This window comes from Neovison vison, chromosome 13 (genome assembly GCF_020171115.1).
Source record: "Neovison vison isolate M4711 chromosome 13, ASM_NN_V1, whole genome shotgun sequence".
NCBI lineage: Eukaryota > Metazoa > Chordata > Mammalia > Carnivora > Mustelidae > Neogale > Neogale vison.
This window is the reverse complement of record NC_058103.1, coordinates 2,301,749-2,328,481: the sequence shown is the minus strand read 5'-3', so window position 1 is coordinate 2,328,481 and position 26,733 is coordinate 2,301,749. Positions and strand designations below refer to the sequence as shown.

The window sequence follows — 26,733 nt, the reverse complement described above, 5'->3', positions numbered from 1 at the left end:
CTTCCCGTTTGCAACAGGAGCAAGACCTGGTCGGGAGCCCAGTTTGTGTTGGAGCGGAGCAGCGTGCTGGTGTTCCTGCCAGGTGAGCGCCACACCTGCGGCCTGGAGGTGCCGTGTCCCGGATGGAGGCTGCGCGCGCCCGGCCCGTACTGCGACGCGCGGTACTCGCCGTGTGAGTTTAGTGGTTCCTGGACCCCGAGAACGCGAACAGCTGCGACTTGCGGTTGGAGCTCTCGCTGCGGCCTTCATGTTGCTAAAGCGGTTGGTCACGAGAGTTTGGGGTTTGAGGGCAGTCTTGCCCCCTTCGCAATTCTCAGTGTGGTGACTGGCTTTCTTAAACTGGCTGTTGCATGTGTGAGTGCGAGGTGCAGGGGCCGTCGAACGTCCGAGCTGTGTGAGCGAGAGCACCCGTCACTGGGACACCACGGGAGTCCTCGGGAGGGTCCTCCTGTCCCGTTCTTGGTATTTGAGAAAATGCCCTCAGATATCTGAAAAGTTTAATTTATGTTAAATTGTACTTTTTCAAAATGACGTTTAAAAAATTTTTTTTATAAAGATTGTATTTATTTAAGAGGGAGAGAGAGAGAGAGAGCATGAGCGGGGAGAAGTGGTGTGGGCGAGGCAGAACCCCCACGGAGCTGCAGTCCTGACGTGGGTCTTGATCCCGGGACTCTGCGATCATGACCTGAGCCGAAGGCTATTGCTTAACTGAATGAGCCACCCAGGTGCCCCAAAATGATGTTTTTGATTTTTCTTAATCAAGTGGTATCGTTTGGTGAAACATGACAATAATTCACTTTTTTTTGTTGCCAAAGGTAATAGAGAGCATGCAAGTATTTGTGCTGGTAGATTTGGAGAACAAAAACCTGAATAAAAATAATTAACTCTTAATTTTGCGGTACAGCGTTTGAGCTTACAGCTTGGGTCCTGTCTTACTTAGTTGATCTGGATTAGTTTTGTCCCCAGGAAGCAGCCCCTGGCTGACCGTGGGCTGGAGTTGTGTTCACCCCAGTAAGCGTTTGTCGCAGCCTGCTGGGCATATTAGCAGCGGTCAGGGAGGCCGACCACAGCAGAGCCACGGTGGTCTGAGCCCAAGGATACCTCAGAGTGAGGTGAATCCCTTGTACGGGCTACACATTGTCTGCAGAAAATGTAAAATGTTAACAAATGATCATTCACAGTTCACTTGGCTGTCCTGTGTTTATGTGAATGCAGGTTTGGAGTATGTTTATTTCATTATGATCTTTCTGGAATGGTTCTGTACTCGTTCTGTAGGGCTGCTGTGACAAAGGGCTACAAACTGTACATCTTCAAACTAAAATTATTCTCTTACTGTTCTGGAGACGAGGAGTCCAAAATCAGGCTGTGGGCAGGGCCCTGCTCCCTCTGGGGCTCTGGGCACAGCCCTCCCTTGCCTCTGCCAGCTTCTGGTGGCCAACTTCCATCCCTTCCTTGCATCCCTCCTGTCCCTGCCTCCCTTGTTAGCATGGTGCACACGCTATGTGCCTGTCTCTCCCTCCCTCTGAAGGGAACACTAGTCATATTGGAGTGAGTGCCTGTCTTCTGCGGTATGATCTCACCTTAGCTCATTATGTCTGCAGTGAGACTGTTTGAAAATAAAACCATGTTCTCAGGTACTGGGGCTGGGACTTGAATGTCTCTTGGGGGGACACAGTTCAATCCATTCTAGAGTTGATAATTCAGGATGACGGAAAAGCATGTGAAAGTTTTACGTTATCAATAGACATTTCTTTCTTTTTTTTTTTTTTTTAAGATTTTATTCATTTATTTGACAGAGACAAAGCGAGAGGGGGAACACAAACAGGGGGAGTGGGAGAGGGAGAAGCAGGCCTCCCAATGAGCAGGGAGCGCGACATGGGGCTCGATCCCAGGACCCTGGGATCATGACCTGAGCCAAAGGCAGATGCTTAACTGAGCCACCCAGGTGCCCTGGTTTATAGACATTACTTAAACATAATGAAAATAACTTAGCATATCTCTGGGACCAAGACTTTTTAAAAAGCTATTTTTTTGGTTGTAAAATGTTGCATGTTTATCGTAGGAGATTTGGAAAAGTCAGTGGGGAATAAAAAAGACATGTAAAATTGTTCAGATGGCCAGACTTGCAGGCAGGCTCTGTTGTGGAAAGTGAAACACTGGAAGAATGTGGGCTTTCCCCATGTTTTTGAGTTACTAGTGGTCAGTGTCATTGTACAGTTTATTTATAATTGTGACGTCACTGGGCAAAGAGGATAAAAAAGTCAAATAAGATGAATTGGTTGGGCCTTTTTTGCAAAAGATGTCATATTAATTTAAAGTTTTTTTCTGTTGTTGTCGTTTTTGTTTTTTTGTTTTTTTGTAATAAATACGTGTTCTCCCCCCTCCACTTTCCTTTCTTCCCCAGGCCTGGGTGAAATCAACTACATGCACGAACTTCTCACAAACATGGTTCACAAAAGGTGGGTTCGCGTGACGCAGCCTTGTTTTTCCCGATGCGCTGTCGTACCTACCGCTTCTGCCTTGAAGAATTCTGGTTGTCTCCGTGACGTCCGTCATTTTGGTGTGTTCTCACGTGCATCTACGCTTCATGGACATTTTATCTCGTTAATCTGTCCCCAGGTTACAGGTCTACCCACTCCATTCAAGCGTGACTCTAGAAGAACAGAATAATGTGTTTTTAAGCCCAGTTCCTGGGTACAGAAAGGTAGGAACCGGGAGGCAAGTTGCAAGCACTTCAGGTATATTTTCCTTAGAGCCTGTGCCAGCGGCGAGCGCTCACGTTCGCGCTGACGTGTACCCTGTGTTCTGTCGCCAGCGGTTGCCCGCTCAGCAGCTAAGTGCCTGATGAGCCAGGCGTGTTGTTTAATTTTGTCTTCATTTTGTAAGTCGGTTGCTGGCATTGTTGCTGGTGGATTTGGATGCCTTTTACTTGCTGCTCTTTCTCAAGCTGTGGGACTGCTCTGGCGACTTTGGTTAGGACCCACATTCTCAGTCGTGGGTAAAGAAGATTTCTTTACTCTCCGGTTACGTGTGCGCCATGGCAGTGTCTTAGCACAGCCCTCCTCGAGCTGCCCGAGATGGTCAGGAGCGTCGCGGGCACCGTGCAGCCCCCTGTGTCCGGTACAGGAGTCCCGACTCGGGGTAGCCGGGACCTGGCCTGGCGTCCCAGTGCGGTCACAGGCCCAGCCCTGCGTCTGAGTGTCCGCTTGGTTGTGCTTTTGGCCTCGGGGCAGTCCCAGCACCCTGCAGGCCCATGTCTCAGGTGTGGGGCAGCTGTCTTTGCCTGGCTTCTCGCCTGTTGTTCCAAAGCGCTGCTGTGGTGCTGGGCTTTGTGCGTGCGGGATCACATGGGGGCGAGGGGTGGTGTGTGTGGACGTGGACAGAGAGCTGCACAGAGCCAGGGCCCCGTCACCTGTCGTCATGGGACTGTGAGCAGATCGCCTCTCTGAGACTTTAATTGGTCGAATGCCGGAGCGTTGAGATGGTGAATGGGAGGAGGGGGTGTCCGGACTGACACCCCCGTAGCGGCGCGGTGCCCGCGTGCGAGCCCTACGAGGAGGTGGATCTGTTTGTTGATCACGGTTTGAGCCAGCAACAGTTCTAAGCACTTTGCCCTTGATAAGTCCTTTGATGGTCACAGCAACCCTGTTGGGGCAGGCGGCGGCGGCGGCGTTCCGTGCTCAGGGTGTCTGGGAACCGCGAGGTAAGCCCCTGGCCCGGCGGCGCAGCCCGGTGTAGGGCAGAGCTGGGGGCCGCCCTGCTCCAGGTCCCTGCACCCTTCTCCTGACCCCTTGAGCCGTGTAGCTTGTTGACAATGGAAGAACTATTAATTTTAAAATTGGGGCCCAGTGTTTACATTAAAAAGCTTTTGGATAATTTTTGAGTTTTTTTTTCTTTGACTAACGTTTCCCGTAGACAGTAGGAACGTCAGATGCTTTGTTTTTGATGTTTGATAGATTATCCTGTCCACCAACATCGCAGAGAGCTCCGTCACGGTTCCGGATGTCAAATACGGTAAGGCGGCCTGCGTCTGCCGCGGAGGGTCCGCTGAAGTGTTTGTGGGCGTGTCGGCCCCGCAGGAACTCAGCGTCCTCCTGCCCGTCTCTTCCCCTCTTCGGAAGACAGACTCGAGAAAAGGGGCTCGTACAGTGTCTCTGTGCTTAGACCTCACCACGCCTCCTCCTTGCGGGGCATTTTGAGGCTCTTAACGGGCAGGAGGGCCTGGGGCTGCCCCAGGTGGGGCTCTGTGGCTGGAGGGCGGGTGTGGGCAGGAGCTTGGCTGATCTCTGTCACTCAGGGTAGCTTAGTGGGTTACCGTGTCAGCTCGGAAGGAAACTACTCATGATGTGGTTTTCTCCGTCCGGGTCCTTGATGACTTCGTTTTCTAAGTTCCTTAATTCATACTTGGAAGGCTGACGTGCGCCAGGCGCTGTCTCCAGGCTGGAGGGACAGGGATGCATAGGCCTCAGCCCTGTCTCATGGTGGCCCTCTCTCATGGGAGAGACGGCCGGTTACCAGGCTGACAGAGGTGTCACTGCAGGGACAGCTGGCAGGACAGTACGTCAGACAGACGGTTACAGCTGTTGGGAAAAATGATCTTGGAGACAGCGTGGTATGGGAACACCTGGCTAAGGAAGTTGTATTTGAACAAGACTTGAATCGAATGAGGAATGAACCATGGAAAGACGTGGTTTGGGCTTAGAGAGTGGGTTTGAAGAGAAGCAGGACGTTTGAAGAGGACGGTGTGCCTGGACAGATAAACACGTGAACTTGGGGGAGTGACTGTGCCTTGTCCCTGTGCCACGGATGATTCTAGGTGCTGGAGAAATAGTAAACAGGCAAAGAGTCTTTGTTCTCAGATAGCTTCAGGGGTGGGTAATTGAAAGACAAAACCGACGTGTAGGATGTGAACTGATGGTGTGTGGGGGGTGCAGGGAGTAGCCGGGAAAGGCGACTGAAGGTGTCGATGGAGCGGCCGGGGAAGGGCTGGAGGTTTGAGGGGGAGTGTTCGTAGGAGGAACAGAGTGTGCGAAGTCCGCGAGCAAGGGCAGGAAGCAGGGGGGCCGGGAGGGCCGGACCAGGTGAGCCGGACGGACGCGGTTGGGGAAGAGGTCAGGGAGATCGAGCGACGGGCTACCAGGTGGTGCGAGGCCTTCTAGGGCATGTGAGTGACTTCTGCGCGTAGGGACGACATCGCGTCCGGTTCACCAGGGACAGACTACACTGGGGCCGGGGGGAGGGGGCGTTGCGTCAGGAGGGTGGGACTGGTGAGGGCAGGAAGCGGTGGTGTGTTGCAGTGCGATGGTGGGAGGTGTGCCGGGGGGTGTGCTGGGCTGTGGGAGACACAGTTGTAAGGTGGGGACAGCTCTTGCATGTCCAGAGCAGTGGGCCATGGGGGCCGTGCTCCCCAGCGAGTGCCCATGGGAAGGCGTTGCTGGCGTCTCAGGGTGGGCAGGAATGAGCTGCTGCGGGGGGCGGCCAGCGAAGTCTGGAAACCAGATCAGAAGGCTGTGAGGAAGACGGGACGCACAAGCATGTCATGCTGATGATTGGTCGAGTCTGAAGAACATGGGAAATTGGCTCTGGATTCAGCAACATGCATGTCATTGGTGACCTTGATCAGAGCAGCTCTGCTGGAGGTCCCAGAGGCCGGGAGGAGAGGGGCATCGGAGGCCACGAAGGCAGCACCCGTGAGGCGTTCTGCTGTCGAGGGGAGCAGGGAGACCGGGCGGGAGCTGGACGGCAGCTGGAGACAGTCAGGACCCGGAGGCTGTGGCCGGGGGGGTCTTGGAGGGGCTTCCATCAGTTGGGTGTCACAGATGAGGACACTGAAGCCCAAGAAGCTGAGCAGCTGCCCCTTCGGCCCAGATTTGAGCCCCCGCACCCCGGCGCTGCCGTCCTGTGTCCCTCTGGCCACGCCCTAGTGGGTGCCATCTCGACGGGCTCTTGCATGGCGCGCTGGGTCCGCGGGGCTCTCGTCCTTTCTGTCTGAAGGCTCCCAGTCCCTAGAGGAAAACCGTGAGCCTGGGCCGTGGGAGTGGCCCACGCATTTCCAGAGGCTTCCGTACGTGCACGGATTCTAAAGACTGCGCGTTTCGTGTTGCTTTCTCACTGTGCATTGGGATTATGGCGCGTTCTCTGTCCGCATGGTGTTCACATCCCTTTTTTTAAATGACAGTCATAGATTTTTGTTTGACTCGAACGCTGGTTTGCGACGAAGACACGAATTACCAGAGTCTGCGGTTGAGTTGGGCCTCCAAAACCAGCTGCGGCCAGAGGAAAGGTAAGGGGTTCGCGCTCAGACGAACGTGGGCACATTCCCGCGTCTTTGAACGTGTTTGGTATTTGTTCTTTTCACTCTTAACGCTGACACTTTCTTGAAACCAGTTCTAATTTTTAAGGATACTAACAGCGCGTCAGACTCCTCCTTTAAGCCTGCGGCTCTCTGTTCGTCCTTGGAATGAGGTGTCAGGGCTTGTACGAGCGGAGAAGCATCTGCTCATCCCAGCACTACTGGTTTTTTGCAGCGAATGCAAAAGTGTTTGGGGAACACTTATGGAGACCGAGTTAATTTTTATAATTTTTAATGAACTTCTGGGAATCCTTCCTTTGACTTCTCTCCAAGTTTGGATCCTTCTCGGGATGTTTTTCCTAAAACAGTTCCACAGCGGGCTTGGCGTCTGCTGTGGCGTGTGCGTGCTGCTTCCCTGGGGGCCGAGGGTGCGGACACATCTGTCTGTCTGGGGCGGGAGGGCTTTAGCCACAGTGGACGTGCAGATGTGATGCACTTGGACGGGTTGCTACTGTCACCTGGGGGGCGGCGGGCCCCAGGGGACGGAGTTCTTGGCAGGGACTGAGCAGTGGCTTGTGTTTTGTTGGAGAACTTCCCGGGAGGGTGGGTGGTGGGCCAGCCCCAAATATCTGTGGGGCAGTGACGCTTCTGCGTCACAGATGGAGGAGAGGGACAGTTACTGAGTGCTTACCAGGTGCCAGGCACGGTTCTGAGTGTTTGATGTGACCCCGTTCGGTCCTCGTTCTGCTCTGTGACGTAGTCCGGGCTGACATCCTCGTGTTCAGTGGCACAGCTGAGACCCAGAGGAGCAGCCGTCTGGGCTGCCCTGGCCCGCGGACAGTGGGGAGCTATGGCTGCGTCGGGAACATGCGCCCCTGCTGCCACCCCTGGGACGGCGCGCCCAGAGGGGGCAAGACCGAGTGATCGGGCAGCCCCCGCGTCTGGGCAGGAGCAGCTTCTGCTTGGGCACTGTGGGAAGGCCGCAAGTGGAGGTACACCCCTCCCCACCCAGAACTGCCCCCCCGGACGAAAACCCACGTGCAGAAGACGTGACTAGAAATAAACACATGGAGATGTGGAAGGGATTGTCGTTGGGGAAGTCTTGAGATTATAGGAGTTTTGGCCTTGGTCTGCTTTTCTGTGTGTTCAAAATTTCTGTAATAATTCTTTGTCCTCCGAGAAGCTGCAGGCTGAGTTCACGGAGCCTCCCAGTGCTCGGCCGGCGTCTGCAGCGTGTGCACGGGGCGCCCGGCCCGGAGCCCCTCGTCCTGGTGTGCCAGGGGCTCCCCCACGTTGATGCTCTGAGCCTTCCAGCTGCATGCGACCCATTTGAATGACATTTTGTAATTACTCTGTGAGGTTTGGGGTGAGGTTCGTGTCTCTGCTTTCAGCACCACGGAATTTCCCCACGCGGTGGCTCCAGCACCTGGAGAGGTTCCCGAGGCACGCTTGGGGTGGCCCGTCCTGTGGGACCCTGGCGTGCGCGTCTCCCCGTCGGCAGCTCCGCTCAAAGTGGGACTCGCCTAAAAGTGACCGGTTCCTCCCACTCTATTCTTTCCTTTCAAGACCATTGGGGTTGTTCTACTTTGTCCTCGTATGGATTTTAGAGTGCACTTGTCTAGGTCTCCAGAAGCACCGTCCTGTGAGCTTGCTGGCAGCTGTGTTACACTTGTGGGTCGGGTCGTGCAGAAAGGGGCGGATTTGCTCTGCTGGGTCTTCCTCCGCGGGCGCAGTGTGCGCGTCTCCGTGTGTGGAGGTCGTCTTCAGTGTCTTTACTGAGCGATGCCTTGTTTCCAGCATAGAGATCCCAAGTGTTTAATTTTACCTAGGTGATTGTAAATGGCATTGCCTTTCTGGAAAAGATTCCGTTTATTTATCTGAGAGAGAGCAGGAGCGGGGGTGGGGGGCGGAGGGAGAGGGAGAAGCAGAGGCCCCGCTGAGCAGGGAGCGCCATGGGCTGTGGACTTGGGGCTGCGTCGGTAGATGCTGGACTGACTGGCCCCCAGGTGCCCAGCATCGCATTTTTAATTTCGGTTTGTTCATGTTCGTTACTGAGGTGTGGAAATGGGGTAGATTTCTGTGTGTCAGTGGTCTATGCTGTGACTTTGCCAAAGTCATGAATTGGTTCTGGGAGTTGTTTTGCTTTTGTTTTTGGTCATTACCTTGGAGTTTTCTTCTTAGAGGGTCCTGCCGTGTGCAGCTAGGTGCAGGTGGGGGCGGTGGCAGTGCCGAAGTCTGGCCTCTCCCCTCGAGCTCCCGGGCGGGGAGGGGACCTACCCCGATAGATGGGGGGCAGGAGTCCACACGCCCCCTCCATCTTTCCACACTCCACGTGGGGAAAGAAAGCGCCTTTCTGCGCTGCCCCATTTTTTCAAGCTGGAGATTTATTCGGGACACCCTTCCCCCTGACCCCGTTTTGTCTCCTTGGCAGATTTTACTATGTTTTGGGATAAAGGAGTTTTTACTCCATAAGCGATACAACGGTAAGAGAAGGGTCATGGAATGGTGGCGTGTGAGGGCCAGGCCTGGCTCTGAGCTGTGTGGCCGGGATCCGTCATCTCGTGTGAAGCAGCTGGCGTGACGGTTGCCGTTGCTCGGGCGGAGAGCCCAGGGCACAGCCCAACCCTGCCATCGGGGGTGGGGGCTGCACCTGCTCCCTCCAGCTTGGACTTACTATGAGCTTTGCATTGGAAGGAAGCGTCTTGTATTTGAGATGTATTGATTTCCACTGCGTATCGGAACCAATGCTGGTTTAAAGATGCGCGTTGGATCTTCTGCTGTAGAGTTGACGTCCGCACTCAATCTTCCCGTAGGAGGCCTTGTGACGCCGATTTATTCCAAAGTGCTAACTGACCTGGTCTGCCAGGAGATAACAGAGGTTTTCTTTAATGTTTAGTCGTTACTCTTACATATTTAGGCTAATGTTCAAGTGATTCATGTCACATGGTGCTTGGATGCGTCCCCTTTGCAGGCCGCGCGGGGCGAGTATCCAAAGGGTACTGTTACCGGCTGATCCACAAGGATTTCTGGGACAGCTCCATCCCCGACCACGTCGTTCCGGAGATGCTGGTAATACACTGGTCATTTGCAAAGTTTATTTTTTGTAGACAGAGCTTTACTGAATCGTCTAAGTAATATGGTCTTAGGTGTTCTGTAATTTTGACTCCAGAAAAGTCATCTGACCAAACCGGTGGCTAATCACGCTGCCGGCTGGCCGTGCACTTAGCCCCGGGCACGGTGCTAGGACTTGACACGCAGGTTCCGTTTCTCACGGGTGGGGCGGCTTCTCGCGCCTCGGGGCTCCACAGGCGTGGGATTGGCCGCCTTTCCTCGGCGGGTCTCTCCTGTCTCCGTCCTTCTCTGCTTTGTCTTTCTCTGCCTTTTCTCTCCCCACTTCTTCCCGTTTCTCTTCTCCCCGCCCCGCCTGTCTCCGCATCTACTCCGTCCCGTCTCGCTCTCCCTCTCTCCTCCCTCCCGTCTCTCTCCTGCCTCTCCCCCACCATCGTTTTCTCTCCCCCTTCTCCCTGTCTCCTCCCTCGGCCCCTCCGTGTCTCTCCCTCCCCGTGCTGGTCTCCTCCTCCTGTCTCTCACCTGCTCGCTCTTCTTCTCTCATCCCCTCTCTCTCCATCTGCGGTTTTTCTTGATGTTTCTCTCCCCCTCTCTTCTGCTTCTGTGTCTGAAGTCGTGAGGGCAGGTTCATTACTTTGTTACTTTATTATTTCTCAATTTTGCTCTTTTCAGCGTTGTCCGTTAGGAAGCACAATATTGAAAGTGAAATTGTTGGACATGGGGGAACCAAGAGCTCTGCTGGCAACTGCCCTTTCTCCGCCGAGTCTGAGTGACATCGAGCGAACCATCCTTCTGCTGAAGGAGGTACGTCGTCTGTCTCATGTACGTCGCTGTTGGGAAAAGCTAAGATTTTGTCGGGTAAATTTTAGAAGTTTTGTGATGTGGAGATCTTTAAAGTATTTTGGTTGTCGTAAATGGTAGGCCTTTGCTGGGAAAAGCACGTGTCGTGATGCCGCTTGGCGGTCACAGACTCCACACCTGCCGTCTGCTCCCGGTTGTTAGCTGTCCTGCGAGGTTCGAGGCTCGCAGCCTTCCGCGGCGTCCCCCCTCCCCGCGGGCTGTGCGCGGGGTTCCGTCGAGTGCTGCGGGCGGAGACGGTGCGCTGCTGCTGCTCGGCGCGCTGGAATCCACCACCCTGTGCGTCGGAGTCCTTGCCGCCAGACGCTGTCTTCTCCGGAGGCTGCGCACAATGAGGCTCTGAGCGGAGTGGTTATAGGCCCGGGGACTCCTGCGGCAGGCGGCGTCTGCCCGTGGGGTCGTCGGCTTCTGCGCTCGCTCTCTGCGGTTCCGTCTCCTTCCCGTGCTGGAAACTGCGTTGCCTCCCCTGCATTGGTCTCGAAGTTGGGCTGCTCTGGCGTTTGCCTTTATTATGATTCCTGTGTGGGTGTCTGTGAACTAGACTTCGTCACGTTAAGGAAGTTGCTCCCCACCGTGGCATCGTGAGCGACCCACCCCGGTGCGGAGTTGGGCGTTTGGTCCCGTACGGTGGCGCCGTGTGCTACAGTGTGGGTAGGCTCACCTCACGGCATCACCCTTCTAAGAAACAATGAGCTGTGTTCTAACTTCCTGAGAGCAAATTGAAAGAACTTTTTGGTAGCATTAAGTTTTCATAACTCAATTTAGATATCTTTAGAATCTTTTTTTTTTTAAAAGATTTTATTTATTTATTTGACAGAGAGAAATCACAAGTAGATGGAGAGGCAGCAGAGAGAGAGAGGGAAGCAGGCTCCCTGCCGAGCAGAGAGCCCTAACATGGGGCCCAATCCCAAGACCCTGGGATCATGACCTGAGCCGAAGGCAGCGGCTTTAACCCACTGAGCCACCCAGCCGCCCCATCTTTTAGAATCTTAATCACCAGAATTTGGTCTTCATTTCCTGTTTAGACTCCCTGCCTTAAGGGAAAAAAGAGCAAGAAATCGTCAGTGCTTGCTAACATGGCTAATTTATTTCATTAAGGTTGGGGCGCTGGCCGTGAGTGGGCAGAGAGAAGACGAGAACCCCCATGACGGGGAACTGACCTTCTTGGGAAGAGTTCTAGCCCAGCTTCCTGTTAATCAGCAGCTCGGTAAACTCATAGTCCTTGGACACGTATTTGGATGTCTGGACGAATGTCTTATTATAGGTAAGTGTGAGCCCACGGGAGTTTGCTGGAAGGGATTGGAGCACTCCAACGACCTCGCCTCGTCTTTGTTTCTCTGTTGCTAGCGGCAGCTCTTTCTTTGAAGAATTTTTTTGCAATGCCGTTTAGGCAGCATCTTGATGGATACAGGTACGTAAAATTCATATTTTTAAAAGTCAGTTTGTTCTAATGGTATCGCATGACGCTGTTTGTTATCTGTTTGTAGGAACAAGGTGAATTTCTCTGGCAATAGTAAGAGCGACTGTATTGCACTCGTTGAAGCGTTTAAAGTAAGTAATCTCGGTGTGAGCGCGGAAACACCTGCCACGGGTTGTTAGTCCATTTTCCTGCCTTCGCCCTGTCTCTGCTGAAGACACTGTGAGGCTTGTTGCTGTCCAACATGAAAGACCATGTTGGAAGAAGCAAATGGGGGTGAGAGTCCAATTTTATGAAAATGATTGGAAAAAATTAAATTTGTAAGTTTTCTGTGGTCAAAATGGGTTGAAATGAGACTTTAAAAATTTTTAATCAGCTAATAATACATTGTTTTTGCAATGGGACCATTTGTTTTTAGACTTGGCAGACTTGCAGACAGAGAGGAGAGCTGCGGCACCCGAAGGTTGGTTAGCTGTTTCCTTCACTTGCAGCCGGTTGTAAGTGACCCAGGGAGACTGTCCAAGGGCTCTTTTCTTGGCCTGATCACTGCAGGGGACACAGGAGAATGCCAAGCCTGTCCTCAGAAGGGCAAGACTGTAGCAGTGAGCAGGCCGTCCAAGGGCAAAGAGCCTGCTTTGCTGGCAGTGGACCCTCGCAGAGGGCGGCTCTTGGGGCCTGTGGCCGAGGCCAGCTGTGTGGCTGGCCTTCCGCCTCCGAGTCCCCGTGGTCCTCCGTAGGGTCAGGAGCCCCCTTGGCTGCCAGTGCTTCATGCCTGTGGGTGTGGACCTCAGGGCATCTGTTCCCAGCTGAGAACTCTGAAGCCTTTGCTTTTGGTGCTGTCAGCTCAGTTTTAAGAGAATTCAACATGTAGACCTCCCTTTTTTTGGGTCAGGTTTTGTTCTTCTAAACTGATTAGTTCCAAAAGACTGTTGATGGGTTTTTGTGTTTAGATTTGCCACGTCTAGAGGTACCGTTAGAACAGCTACTTATGTTAAGGTTAAAGCTTCCTTTTAAAAAGTCAGCCATGGTTTTTCTCTGGTTGGTGTCCATGTTCCTTTTGACTTACAATTCTGATGACGTAGATGTGTTATGGTAGCCACATTTCTCTATAATTTGTTCATTAACGTTGTGTTGTGCCTTTATGTAAAGGATGAACTTGACTGGGGGCGGTTGAATTACATTCAGATCAAGAGAATCCGAGAGGTGAGTCGTGCGTTCTGCGGGTGTTTGTGCAGGGCCTGGGCTGGGCGGCGTGGTGGGGAGCTCGCTGCCTCCCGTGGGTCTGTGTCCGCGACACGTGTTCGTGCTGCAGTTTTCATGGTATGCAGTTCATGAATATGCATTTTTGCTTTTTATGCAAATGTATGTATTTTTAAAAAATTAAAAAAATTAACATATAACGTATTACTAGCCCCAGGGGTACAGGTCTGTGAATCGCCAGGTTTACACACTTCACAGCACTCATGATATCACAAACCCTCCCCAATGTTCATAACCCAACCACCCTCTCCCTACCCCCCTTCCCCCGGCCACCCTCAGTTTGTTTTGTGAGATTAAGAGTCACTTATGGTTTGTCTCCCTCCCGATCCCATCTTGTTTCATTAATTCCTTTCCTACCCCCCAAACCCCCCACGTTGCATCCCCACTTCTTCATATCAGGGAGATCATGTAATTGTCTTTCTCCGATTGACTTATTTCGCTCAGCATAATACATTGCTGCTATAAGCATTCGGGTGCATGTGCCCCTTCGGATCATTACGTTTGTATCTTTAAGGTAAATACCCAGTAGTGCGATTGTGGGGTGGTAGGGTAGCTCTATTTTCAACTTTTTGAGGAACCTCCATGCTGTTTTCCAGAGTGGTTGCACCAGCTTGCATTCCCACCAACAGTAGAGGAGGTTTCCCCTTTCTCCGCATCCTCGCCAGCATCTGTCATTTCCTGACTTGTTACTTTTAGCCAGTATGAATATGCGTGTTTAAGTGTGATACAGAGTACACGTGTTCTTATAATTTCAAAAGTGATAAAATCATTTCCTTGTTCTGAATATTGTGTACTTGTGCCCTCTCAGATTCTTGATTAGATTTGTGTGTTGAGGGGGTCCCCGAGACCACCCTCGGCTCAGTGATTGGCTAGAAAGACTTTCAGATCTCAGAAAAGCTTTTCTACTCACGGTTATAGTTTATTCGAGCTAAGGGATACAGGTTAAACACAAGCAGGCGGGGAGTGGGAAAGGGAGCTGAGCAGGGAGCCTGACATGGGACTCCATCCCCGGCCATGAGATCATGCCCCGAGCTGGAGGCAGACGCTTCGCTGACTGAGCCCCCCAGGCACCCAGGTCCTTTCCATTTCTTACTCATCCACCTGTAATAAGATGACTCTTAATAAATGCAGTATTTAATCCTGTAAACGTGTGTCTTCCCCATTGTGCACTTGTTTTCCAGTGTGTTCATTACTCTGCGTGCCGTGAGGCCGTTGAGATGTCCCGTTTCGGCGTGTTTCCTTAGGTGGCCGAGTTGTATGAAGAGCTGAAGAACAGGGTCTCCCAGTTCAACATGCACGTTGAGCCCCGGCGGCCCGTCATGGACCAGGAGTACACGTACAAGCAGCGCTTCATCCTGCAGGTGCGCTGGGGCCGCGGGACGTCTGTTCTCATCCTTTCTCTTCGCCCGCCGCCATGGAGGAGAAAGTGCCCTGCCTTCTTTCTGATGCGAATCAGGCCTTGAGAGATCTTAGGCCCATGATGATCCCGCTGCGTTGGGGGAGAGCATAGTTCGAGTTCTGCACGTCTCGGAGCTGGCCCTCTAGCCCAGTGCTGTCCGCAGGGGCGCGTTCTGTAGCCCACCAGCTGCTGATGTGCTTTAGGACACGTCCTTGCATTTTGGCTTTTAAGATACTAAAAATGTTCTTAATATAACTCAGCATATGTAGCTCTTCTCTTACACTGGAAATACTAACTTTAGAGGGCGGGATCAGGCCAGCTTGTTGGACGGGACCTTATAGGGATTGTGTAGAGGGAAGCACGTCCCACGAAGGGGCTTCTGCTTCTGGGTTCCGAGCAGGACCCCGTCTGTCCACAGTAGCAGGCGGCACTGGGTCGCAGGCGGGTGTCTGAACGAAGCGGTGCTGGAGGACGGTGCTTTCTGGATGTCAAGTTGCTTTGCGGCTGGGGAGAGTGCTCCCTGAGTGTATGCGCTGGGGGGTTTTGACGGAGGAGGGACTGTCCGCAGAGGGCCGTGTGGAAGTGCGCACTGGGGGCTCGGGTCTGGGGAGGCGCCGGCCCGCAGAGGTGAGTGTGTCACACAGGGAGTGGGAGAGCGTGTGCCCTCACTCGCGCCCTCACTCAGCTCGCCGCTGTGTCCTAAGCTTCCCTCGGAGACGGGCTCCTCGAGGGACGTGTCCGGAGTGCTTCGGTTGGTGACGGTGAGATAATCAGAATCGTGACTTTCCACTTGATATTGCGGAAGCTCTAGCATCCTAATATAAATCCTCCTCAGCTTCCAGATGTTCAGGACGTCGTTCTGGGAAGAGGCCAGCGGATCGCGGAGACAGACCCACGAGTCATGTTGCCGCTTCATGAAAGTCTGCTCCTCCCCCAGGTGGTGTTGGCCGGCGCTTTCTACCCCAATTACTTCGCATTCGGGCAGCCTGACGAGGAGATGGCGGTGAGGGAGCTGGCCGGCAAAGACCCGAAGACCACCGTCGTGGTAGGGGCTCCCCGTCTGTGTGGCTGCCGCGAGTGCCGTATCCCTCCCGGGGCTCCCACTTTTACAAGGACCTGGTGGATTTTTTTCCCCCTACAGTGAATACTATAGCTCATCTGACCTTTTCACAGACATCTACTTGCTCCTCACTCTGGCTTCCTATTTTGCAGACCTGCCCTTGAAAGAAAGCATTGAGAAATTATATATTTATGACCAATGTTGATTGATCATGTGCTGTTTTGAAGGATTTAGGACACTTCTCCCTAAGTTTAAGAACTTTGAGCTAGCAATTTCCTTTCACACAAAGTACAGTGTTACTGGATGGCAACTTTGTACTGGGATTTATTTTATTTTATTTTAAAGATTTTATTTATTTATTTGTCAGAGAGAGAGGGAGAGAGAGCGAGCACAGGCAGACAGAGAGGCAGGCAGAGGCAGAGGGAGAAACAGGCTCCCTGCCGAGCAAGGAGCCCAATGTGGGACTCGATCCCAGGACGCCGGGATCATGACCGAGCTGAAGGCAGCCGCTTAACCCACTGAGCCACCCAGGCGTCCCTGTACTGGGATTTAAACTGTCATCCCCAGGCTTGAACATATCCTAGTAGAATCGGCTAGAGAGCAGGTATTTTTAAATTCATATGTGAGGGCTCCGTGCCCCAGAGTCTGGACTAGAAGGAATGGCATGGAAAGGAGTATTCAGAGAACACGTGTTTTCAGTGACTCTGATCCGTCACAGGCGTTCGTTTAAACCTGAGCGCACGGCGACCTCAGGACACACACCCGGACCGAAGCGTGTGGGGCCTGCGCTTCCGTCGGCCTTCTCCGTTCCCTCGGTGTCCCTGACAGCGGCAGGCGGAGGCCCTCGGCAGACTGGCTGGCGTGCAGTAAGCGCCCCGTGTGCCAGCTTTCCCTGCTGTTGTGGAAGTGCCCACGGTTCCCGAGGAGATGGGCTGTGCGGGTCGGGGGTCGCGGATGACCGGCGCGCTGTGCAGATCTTCGAAGAGCCTCGAAGCTGCTGTTGCTCAGGCTGGAGACCGGCCGCGGAGATGCGCCTCACATCCAGGGGCGGGGGTTTCGTTTACAAGGTGGTCGTTGGCCTTGTATCGCTGCTGGGGACCCTGCCCTGTGACCTTCAGGGCCAAGCAGGCTCCTTTGCTTGGCTTCCTCGAAGCCGTCGTGGTGCTCTCCGCGGCCCTGTGCCGCTGGAGAAGGATCCTGAGGATTCTCCTCAGACCCGGAGCCGTGCTTGTCTCCCTCATCCACGAGGCAGCCTGCTCGGTAGGCACTTTGGGGGCTACAAACTTGTCTTCCCCGTGAGTGGAAGCCAGACTGGAGCTGGTCCTGACCCAGCACTTGCCTGAGATGCCCTTTGTGATGTGCTTCTCTGAGCCTCTCGCTGACCCCTCGAGGTGGGGCGAGGTGGGGTGAGGTGGGGTTTACCATCGGCTTATTTCTGCGGGTGGTTGAGTCCCAGGGCGACTCCGTCCTTTGTCTCAGGAGACTCGCCAAGACCGCTCAGAGCCTGTCTCGCGGGGCCGGGTGGGTCCTGAGACACGCAGGACTAGTGGCAGGGGGCCAGGGCCTCAGGTTTTCTGCCAGAGCCTGGAAACGGGTCACCGGGTCACCGGGACAGAAGGGGGAGAGCGAGCCTTGGGGGCTGGGAGGGGTCTGCGCGGCTCAGTGCGCTGCATTTCCGGCTGGGGTGGTGGGCGTGCCCCGTCCCTAACCTGTGCTGCGCTCCCCGCAGATCTCCTACTCCTTACGTAGAAAGAGTCTTTTAAAGACATGCATTGAGTAGCTTGCTTACTTGAAAGTCGAATAAAACACAGCTCTTCGTTTTTCTGTGTTGGATTTTGGATTATTTTAACAGAGAAAGAAAGAACTTTTATTTACCATATACTTGTCATTAAAATTTAGTTGAAATGTAAAAGTCATCAGTCATTTACTATACCTAACCACAGAGTCTAGGTCTTAGGGTTACAGACTGTGAATTTCGTTTCACGGACACCGTAACTGTTGGGTTCGCTCTTGGGTTCTGTGTTGGCTGCGGCGCCTGCTCTGATGACCTGCCCCGTGTGTTACAGCTGAAGCACATCCCGCCCTACGGATTTCTCTACTACAAGCAGCTGCAGTCTCTCTTCCGACAGTGTGGTCAAGTCCGATCCATTGTCTTTGACGGTGCAAAGTAAGTCGCGTGCTTCATAGCAGCTGCCATTATCAAAGGGCCATCACGTATTCCGTGTTTGCAGGACCTAAACCTTAACACCGAGTGCTTGTGGAGATGGGTCCCTGTCCGGGCCACTGCTCATGGCCTCGGAACACAGCTTGCGTTTATCTTGTCCGCCCTGATGTGTCCCCTTTTTCAACCAGGGGCGCTCCTCGAGGAGCTGGGAGCTTGGTGGTCTGATACCAGGAAGGCTCGGTGCTGCCGTCTGGTGCTGGGGCGGGTGCTTGGAGTGTGAGCCTGTCCTTAGGTTTTCATGGGTTGTCCCTAGCGAGATGTCACTTTGTTGGTCACAGAGACGCCCCAGAGTAGGGTTTATCTGCTCGCATTTCTGGAAGACAACTCCTGCGAAACCCCGGGTGTATCGCACGTGTTCTAGCTGCAGATACGGGAGACGAGACGACCTGTTTTGAAGCATCAGTGAGTTTTTGTTTCCTAGCGGGGCTGCTGATGTGCAGAAAGGACTATTTACAGTTTTAGATTGAATTTCAGTTTTCAGTTAGAAACTTTCTTCTGATGTTCTAGAAACTATTTCATTTATAAAACTTTGTAAATCTAGGGGGTAAGAAACACGTGCACTCTGGTCTGGACCCAGAGTGTCCAGTAATGCACGCGGAGCATGTTCAGTCCCTTTTCCATTTGGGTTGATTTCCTTAGACATTTTAAGTTCTGTTCCTGTGATTTAATATTTGATGTTCTTGGTAAGCTGCATGTGTTTCCCTGGCCCCGTGTGTGCTCACACGGCAAAGTCGTAGCCTGAGGAAGTCTTCCTCAGTTCTTTTAACAACCGTCACCGGCCGGACTGATTCAGCCCTGTAACGTCTCTGGTTTTTCAGATTACATGGGAATTCTTTTTTCTTGTTTTAAGATTTTATTTATTTATGTGACAGACAGAGATCACAAGTAGACGGAGAGGCAGGCAGAGAGAGAGAGGGGGAAGCAGGCTCCCTGCCGAGCAGAGAGCCCGATGCGGGACTCGATCCCAGGACCCTGAGATCATGACCTGAGCCGAAGGCAGCGGCTTAACCCACTGAGCCACCCAGGCGCCCCTACATGGAAGTTCTTAATCAATTTACAAAATCACTTCTTTGACACCAGACTCACAGCGAAGTTCTCTTTCTTGAATGCTGCAAGTCTGTCTGCCGGGGCTGCTGAGGTTCCCATCACGGCGGGCGCTCTCTGACGGCTCGAGCGGCCGGCAGTCTGGTCTCTTGCGGATCCGCATCTCGGGGTGGGATCTGTGTTTGTTTCACGTGCTTCCTGTCTAAGCCTTTGCTGGAGGGATTTCGATTCTATTTTGCCTGGTTCCTTGTATTTCTGGCTTTTTAGTCACCGCGGCGATGTCCGGCAGCTCCCTGGAGAAGGAGTGGTGTTCTTCTGGGTGTGCCAGGAGCAGTTCTCGCACACTGAGTGTTCAGAGGCAGTGACGTGGGTCACTGTTGGATGGAGTAAAGGCTGTGTTCCTTCTGGGACCCTGCAGGGCCCCCGGGAGCAGGGAGCCTGTGTCAGGTGTGAAGGGCATCCGAGCACAGGTAGCAAGTATAGGGATGTACCGTTTCCTCCCCTACAAAGTTTCAACCCAGTTGTGGGGTTCTGTAGACGATGGCCTGTCGTGAAATGTTGTGGGAGAGGCCCAGGTGGTCAGAGGACCTTCTTTCTGGGCCTCAGGAGCAGTAGCATTCACTGGGACTCCCTACGGAGGCGTGTGAGGTGGACAGCAGCGGGCCGGCGGGGCAGGAGGGGCTGGCGGGGTGCTGACCCTGTCGGAGCCCGGCGTAAGCCCGGTTGGGACTTCAGAGAGTGTGGGGTGTGTGCGAGGCACGGCCGAGGCCTTTTTGCCAGCGGCTGGCTTTGTGATGGGTCTGTGTGGTGGGGGACCAGGTGCTGTGTGCTGGGTGGTCCTTCGTGACTGCCTGATCAGTATGGGCACGAGTAGAGGGGTGCGTGGAGACCCTGGAGTGTTCCGAGCTGCGCTGTTTTGTGGCACTTGGTCAGGGAACGATCAGTTATCTAGATGACGTGGTCACCTAAACCAGAGGCAACATTGGAAACAAAGGAGGTGACAGGTGAGACCAAGCTTTCTTGGGTTTCGCTGTTGATGGCCTGTGCAGGACGAAGAAGAGAGGAGGGCCCAGGAGGGTAGGTCTTCGAGATTGCATTGTCCAGAGAAGGGCTGGGAGGAGCCCACTCCCGGGGGTGGGGACGGGGAGGTATGGGAGGTCCCAGCGGGACTTCGGGGTTCTGCTGCAAGCTGAGCGTTATGGAAGCGGGGTGTTGAGTGCGATAGAAGCTGCTTCTGAGGAGGGGCTCAGGAGCCCTCTAGAGAAGGCTGACATGACGGGGTGGGGGCGTGAGAGTGAGCCGGGCACAGACCTGGGGGAAGGTACGCGCGCTCAGCAGGGTGTCCACCAGGGGGCAGGTTTAGGAGGGCAGAGGGCAGAGGGCAGAGGGCAGAGGAGAGCCCTAGGTCCCTGCAGAGAAGCGAGGCGCAGGGGCGCACACGCCCGTCGGCCGGCAGAGTTAGGCGCCGCCTCTCTGACCTGCCGGGCGCTCTTCACGGGGTGTGTCCTTTCCAGGGCTCAGGGCACACATTTCCGTGCTGGTGCTTGTCGGAGTCATAGGTCTGTTGGCGTGAGTGTGATGTTTTGACTCAGGAACGTTCATGTACAAGCAAATGTGAACTTGAAGCTTGCTTTCTTTATACTGGGAAATGCCCAGCAGACACCCCGTGCCTGCTTGGTTCTCGTCTCCCAGAGAAAGGGATGGGAGGGGCGCCCAGGGATGCAGGAGAGGGTGGTAGCGTGGGGCGTCTTCAGCACGGCTGGTGGTAAGCTTGCTGGGCTTTGTAGAGGGAGATCACAGAGGTCACCGACCTCACTTGTGGGCTTTTATCTTACGGTGTTTTATTTTACAGTGAAGTAGAAAAAACCCCCAAAACTCAAAAAGCTGTCTTCCTGTGTTCATTTTGAGAATTAAGATTCTGTAGCTGAAAATCTCATTAGTGTTGGTGTTTATTCTGCGTTACCCGCATTTGTAGAAGGCTGGTCCCTGGTTTTACTCTAATGGTGCATCATTGTAATTTTCATTTCTCTTAAGTAATTTCAATTGGGGAAACCCTTCTTGGTTACTTATAGAATGCAGAATTACTGGTGTTTCAAGGGGAGGCAGAGCTAAAAATTTCCACCTAGTCTTGAGAGAGATTAATACGCACTTAGCTCCTTTTCCCCAGATGCCCGTACAACTAATTTTTTTCTCTTTGTGGAGCAGAGCCTTTGTGGAGTTTTCACGTAACCCGACAGAGAGGTTTAAAACCCTTCCTGCAGTGTATATGGCCATTAAGATGTCTCAGCTGAAGGTCTCCCTTGAACTGAACGTGCACTCCGCAGAGGAGATCGAAGGGAAGGTGCAAGGCGGGGCTGTCTCGAAGCTCAGGAGCACCAGGTACCCCGGGGCTGGCCGCGCGGGGCTCTGTCCGCCTGCTCTCACGGGGTCAGAGGCCGTGTTCACGTGCGCCTCGCTTGCGTTCACACGCGCAGCACGGGCTGTGCGGCCCGAGTCCTGGTTTCCTCACCTCTTGACTGTGTGTACTTGGGCACATTCCTTGACCTCTCTGAACCTTGGTGCTCTTTTCATTTGTTTGCTTTTTCAGCTCTGTTGCAAAATAATCGCTGTCCATCGCTGTGAAAGTTCAGGTGTAGGTGTTCAGGAGGTGGTTTGATTTCCTTATGCTGTGAAATGACCACCACAATATATTCTGCTAACACAGAAACTTCTCCGTGTGACATGGACGCTCAGTGTTTGTTCTCCTAATGACTGTCCTTGATGTCTTACAGCAGTGGTAGCGGTAGGCACCATGTCGCACAGTCTGTCCCTAGGACTTGTTACCACAGAACTGGAAGTTGGTATCTTTGACCGTTTTCCTCCTGTGCCCCCTTCTCCCACCCTCCGCCTCCGGTACCTCAAGTCTGATCTCTTTTTCTGTGAGTTTTATTTATTTATTTTTTTAAAATAGATTCCACACGTAAGTGAGACCACACAGTGTGTCTTTGTCAGACTTATTTCACTTAGCACGTTGCCTTCGAGATCTATCCATGTTGTCGCGAATGGTAGTTTTCTGTTTTTACGGCTGAAAGATACTCTAGTGCATGTGTGGTGCAGCTCCTTTATCCAGCGGTGGACGCGGGGGTGGTTCCAATGTCTCGGTTATTGGGGCTGCCGCTGCCACGTGCAGGGTCTTTCTGAGGTTAGGGTTAGCTGTAGACTCGGAAGTAGAATTGCTGCATTGTATGGTGGTTCTCCTTTTAATTGTTGTTTTAAAGATTGTATTTATTTATTTGACAGAGAGAGATCACAAGTAGGCAGAGAGACAGGCGGGGGGGGGGGGGAGGAAGCAGGCTCCCTGCTGAGCAGAGAGCCCCATGCGGGACTCGATCCCACGACCCTGAGATCGTGACCTGAAGGCAGAGGCTTAACCCACTGAGCCACCCAGGCGCCCCTCTCCTTTTAATTTCTTGAAGGTCGTCCATACTGTGTCGCATAGTGGCTGTACCGGTCTATAGTCCCACCAGCGCGCAAGGGTTCCTTTCCTTCTGTACCCATGCCAGCATTTGTCTCCTTGACGACGGCCATTCGGTCAGCCGCGAGCTGATACCTTGTCCTGGTTCTTCTTTGCATTGCCCTGATGACCAGTGGTACTGAGTACCTTTTCACTGACCTGTTTGCCTTTTGTGTGTCTTCTTCAAAGAAATCGCTATTCAAGTCTTTTTGGCCATTAAAAAATCGTTTGCCTACTGAGTCGTGTCTGTGTAATAGAGACGGCTCCTACCGTGCAAGGCTGTTGGGAAGGCTGAGCGGGATCATGTACGTGATTGTCGGTTGAGACGGCGGGGAGTAGACCTGATTTTGGTTTCCTTTCTTTGTCGTCGTCTCTGCTCTCAGCAGAGTGGACGGTGGGATGGAACAGCGCCCGGGGCCGGCCAGCGCCAGTGGCCTTCTCCTTGCGGAGGAACAGGGAGGCTGGGCGGCCGGTGTGGTGGCCCCGCGTGGTGGCGCTCGCCGTTCGGCAGCTGGCGGGGCCTGTGTGTGGATTTTCTTTTCTTGGACCACATTAAATCCCCCTTCCGGGTTTAGAGTGGATTCCATTGCTTTTTGGTCACACTTTCCAAGTACCATGTGTAGGGATTCTCAGTCATCCTTTCTTACTTGTGATCTTTTTAATTCCCTGAGGAACTTGACAGGAGTTTGGGGGAATTGGTGAGAAAGGGAGTTATGTCCCACTGGGTCTCATCTCATTAGAGAGGGTTCGATTCTGCTAAGTGCCCCGGAGTGCCCCGGAGTTAGGTCTGTAACACAGGGAGGAACTTTCCTGCGGTAGCTTTGCCTGAGTCACTTTCACTTCAGAAATGGATCTGAAAGCTGGGAGAAAGTTGGGTCAGGATCTCTTGTATAATTCTTCCTCTTCATCTTAGTTATTAATAAGAGCATTGGGAAAGGGACATTCCGTTTTAATGAAATTTGTATTTCACATTCTCAAACTTGAGCGTTTACTGTGTTTTTTTTTTTAAAAGAGAATGTATTCTCATTTTTTTTGTTTAAGATTTTATTTATTTATTTGAGGCAGAGATCACAAGTAGGCAGAGAGGCAGGCAGAGTGAGAGGGGGAAGCAGGCTCCCTGCTGAGCAGAGAGCCTGATGCGGGACTCGATCCCAGGACCCTGAGATCATGACCTGAGCCAAAGGCAGAGGCTTTAACCCACTGAGCCACCCAGGCGCCCCACTATGTTATTATTTTAAGAGAGAATGATTAACCCCTTGGTTTATTAGAAAATCATGCATGTCTTTTCTAACAGCATTGAGCTGGGCATAGATTCTGGTAATTGCCGAAAGGTCAAGGTCTCCTCTGAAGCCGGAAATCAGGAAACACTGCTGGTGTTAGATTTAGAATGTCTACCCTTAGAAGTCAGTCTGCTGTCAGTCTTGACCTTTAGAATCCATTGTTGAAGGGTAGTGTGTAACTCGGGGGGTGCACGGACCTCCAGGGCAGCTCAGGAAGTCACTGAAAACTCAAATTTGAGAGGAAATCAAATTAGTTATCTCCAGGTTAGGTATTTTCTTAAAATGTTCTTTTCTTATATTAGCAATGGAATAGTTGGGGCGATAACTTCACATATGTAAGTGTGTTTTCTTTCAATACCTGATTTTTGTTTTTATTTTTTTTTTTTAAATCACGTTACCTAGGGTGAATGTGGACTTTCAGAAGCAGACAGTAGATCCTATGCAAGTCTCCTTTAATGCATTAGACAGATCCCGGACAATTACAGATCTCCTCCTGACTGTTGATGTCACAGAGGTGAGACGCTGTGGTTGAGTCGTTAGAGCTTTTCCATCTTCTTAACCCAGCACTGTCCCGTTGTAGGCATGAAGTTGGTCTCGTGCACCTGTGCTCACACGGCCTGAGCACCTTCGTGATCGAGGCAAGGCGGGTGGGTTTGAGTTACTGTACTTGTTAAATTGAAATGTGGCTACAACACAAAATGAAGCAAATCTCATTCTAGAATCAGAACATAATTTTTAAAATGTTAGGTACCGTTTAAAATGCTAAAACCTTCGTTTCGGCAGCTTAATACATGTGAACATTGTAACTGGCCTAGTGAGGTATGGCCTGTGATTCAGTTCACGTCAGTAGAGCTGGCCTCGGCATCGTTACCCTTTAAGGTGTGGCTTTTACTCGTTCAGGTACAGTGTCAGTGCAGATACAGACCCGCTTCCTGGTGAATCTGTGACCACACTCACCAGCAGCTTTACCTGGAAGCTTGGGCTCCGGCCGATTGGGAGACTGTGGCCGGCCTGGGTCCGCACGGCGGCCCAGCAGCGTGGGTGGGAGGTGCTCAGTGAGGCCCTTTTCCACGGAACCCCTGCTCCTCCTCCTCCCACTTGTCTCTGCGTTTTCCGGGGCTGCGTCCACACCGGACCTGCCATTGCCGCTCTCGCGCGCCTGCGGTCTGTGGGCTGGGCTCACCCCCCCCGGGGCCCGTCGCCAGTCATACGGTCTCACAGTCCGGCCTTCTGTGCCCTTTCAGAGCCTGTCCTGTGTTCGTGGGCTGGCAAGTCTCGTTCCTCCGAAAGAGAGGTCTGGGACACGTGTTTCTCACTGTGGGGACCAGGGAACCCCCTTGTTTGTAAGCACGTGTTAAAGCCCGTAGAATTACTTGAGTTCTGGGGAATCCAGTTTGCGAAGCGGGGTATGCAGTGTCAGTCCTACAGCGTGAGCTGCTGGTAACCTGCACATCAAAATCCTTTCTGGATTTCGTCTCTGCTCCCTCCCCTTCTTTCTTAGGTCGTCGAGGTGGGACACTTTTGGGGATACAGGATTGATGAAAAGAACTCAGGGATTCTAAGAAAGCTCACCGCTGAAATCAACCGGCTGGACCTGCTGCCCTTGCCCGTCCGCCCGCACCCAGACTTGGTCTGTCTGGCTCCTTTTGCTGATTCTGATAAAGAAAGCTACTTCAGAGCTCAAATCCTTTATGTTTCTGGGAATTCTGCCGAGGTACGTGTAGTTCCTGTGGTTCTGTGTAAGCAGTTGCTCGAAGGGAACTGAGCAGTTTACAGAAAACCTTTCCTAATTTTAAGTGGAACCCTTTCAGTTAGAAAACTAGTCTTGTAAAAAGTTATTTCCAGCGCTGCTGTGTGGATGTTAGCTGCTGTCGTAAGACTGCCAGGATTCGAAGCTAGAGAGGGCCTCGTGAGGCCACCGGCCGGGTGGCGTGTGATTCTGACCCCATATTAAAGTGTGTCCTTTCCCCATTCTCTAGGTGTTCTTTGTAGACTATGGTAACAGATCTCATGTAGATCTGGATCTTTTGATGGAGATGCCCTGTCAACTTCTTGAACTCCCATTTCAGGTAAGGTAGGGAGGCTGCTGTGGTGTGAGCGTGGGGGCTAGAAACGATCCGAGAGGTCACATGGCCTGCCCTCAGCACACGGATAGGGGCCAGGTCTCAGGGTGAGAAGGGACTTTCCTGGTCACATAGCCAAATTTCATTTCTGCTTTTTTCCAAAAATGTATTGCCACAGATATTTTTGTCAATATTGTTTGTGGAATGAGTTAAAAATATATAGAGTGTGGTTTCACACTTAGCAAAAAAGTAGCTGTTCAAGTGAATTTAATTCCAAATACTGTTTCTGAGGTTTTTGGTTGTGTTGTAAACAGCTAGAACTTGGGCGAGCTAGATGTACCCGTGCACCTCTGTCAGTGTGGAAACAGTCCAGAAGGCGTTCCAGACTTCTATTCGGATTGAAAAGCAACGTCGAATTTCTTTACCTATGACATCCTCACTGTGCAATCTACTCCCCAAATTGTTTTTTTAAAATACATATAATCATTTACATATTTATTATAGTTGGCACAAAATAGGACGTTAGTTTCAGACATTCAACATAGTGATTCCACAACTCTACTCTGAGCTGTGCTTGCACAGGGGTAGCTGCTGTCCGTTCGTGACCCCGCAGCGTGACTCTGGTCCCACCGACCATGTTCCGTGTGCAGTCACCTCCTGCTCCAGGGACTTGTTCGCTCCAGGACCGGAGGCCTCTGTGCCCTACGCCTCTTCACCCGTTTTGCCCTCCTCCCTTCTGGCAGCTCACTCTGTATTTGGGTGTGTCTCTGCTTTATGTTTATTTTTTGTTTTGTTTTCTAGATTCCACATACAGGGGAAATCCTACGGTGTTTGTCTTTCTTTGACTTCACTTAGCATAATATTGTCTAGCTCCATCCCGCAGATGGCAAGATTACATCCTTTTTGATGGCCAAGTAACAGTCCATGTGTGTCCCCATCATGTCTGCCTCCTCCACTCCTCTGTTAACGGACCAAGATTGTTTTTAGTAGGATTTTTTAAATAAAGATTTTATTTATTTATTTGACAGGTAGAGATTACAAGTAGGCAGAGAGGCAGGCAGAGAGAGAGAGAGGGAGCAGGCTCCCTGCCGAGCAGAGAGCCCGATGTGGGGCTCGATCCCAGGACCCTGAGACCATGACCTGAGCCGAAGGCAGCGGCTTAACCCACTGAGCCACCCAGGCGCCCCTTTAGTAGGAGTTTTAGGAGAATGTCGGTGAAGACCCACGTGCAGGGCCACGTTTCAGCAGTATTTGGGTGAATGTTTCACTCATTT

At 52.4% G+C, this 26,733-nt stretch overlaps 1 protein-coding gene across 1 annotated transcript in view; it reads left to right on the top strand.

Annotated features, from left to right (window-relative positions):
- Nucleotides 1–26,733, top strand: part of TDRD9 (tudor domain containing 9) — a 103,946-nt gene that overhangs the window by 52,972 nt on the left and 24,241 nt on the right. Inside the window, exons 9-27 of the mRNA XM_044229768.1 lie at nucleotides 18–82; nucleotides 2,405–2,459; nucleotides 2,620–2,704; nucleotides 3,957–4,014; nucleotides 6,179–6,283; nucleotides 9,264–9,361; nucleotides 10,034–10,165; nucleotides 11,318–11,483; nucleotides 11,567–11,630; nucleotides 11,707–11,770; nucleotides 12,055–12,099; nucleotides 12,786–12,839; nucleotides 14,141–14,257; nucleotides 15,233–15,340; nucleotides 17,422–17,522; nucleotides 20,829–21,002; nucleotides 23,799–23,910; nucleotides 24,898–25,110; nucleotides 25,376–25,465. Coding sequence (XP_044085703.1) covers nucleotides 18–82; nucleotides 2,405–2,459; nucleotides 2,620–2,704; nucleotides 3,957–4,014; nucleotides 6,179–6,283; nucleotides 9,264–9,361; nucleotides 10,034–10,165; nucleotides 11,318–11,483; nucleotides 11,567–11,630; nucleotides 11,707–11,770; nucleotides 12,055–12,099; nucleotides 12,786–12,839; nucleotides 14,141–14,257; nucleotides 15,233–15,340; nucleotides 17,422–17,522; nucleotides 20,829–21,002; nucleotides 23,799–23,910; nucleotides 24,898–25,110; nucleotides 25,376–25,465 — 1,906 coding nt within the window. The remainder of the gene's footprint in view (nucleotides 1–17; nucleotides 83–2,404; nucleotides 2,460–2,619; nucleotides 2,705–3,956; nucleotides 4,015–6,178; nucleotides 6,284–9,263; nucleotides 9,362–10,033; nucleotides 10,166–11,317; nucleotides 11,484–11,566; nucleotides 11,631–11,706; nucleotides 11,771–12,054; nucleotides 12,100–12,785; nucleotides 12,840–14,140; nucleotides 14,258–15,232; nucleotides 15,341–17,421; nucleotides 17,523–20,828; nucleotides 21,003–23,798; nucleotides 23,911–24,897; nucleotides 25,111–25,375; nucleotides 25,466–26,733) is intronic.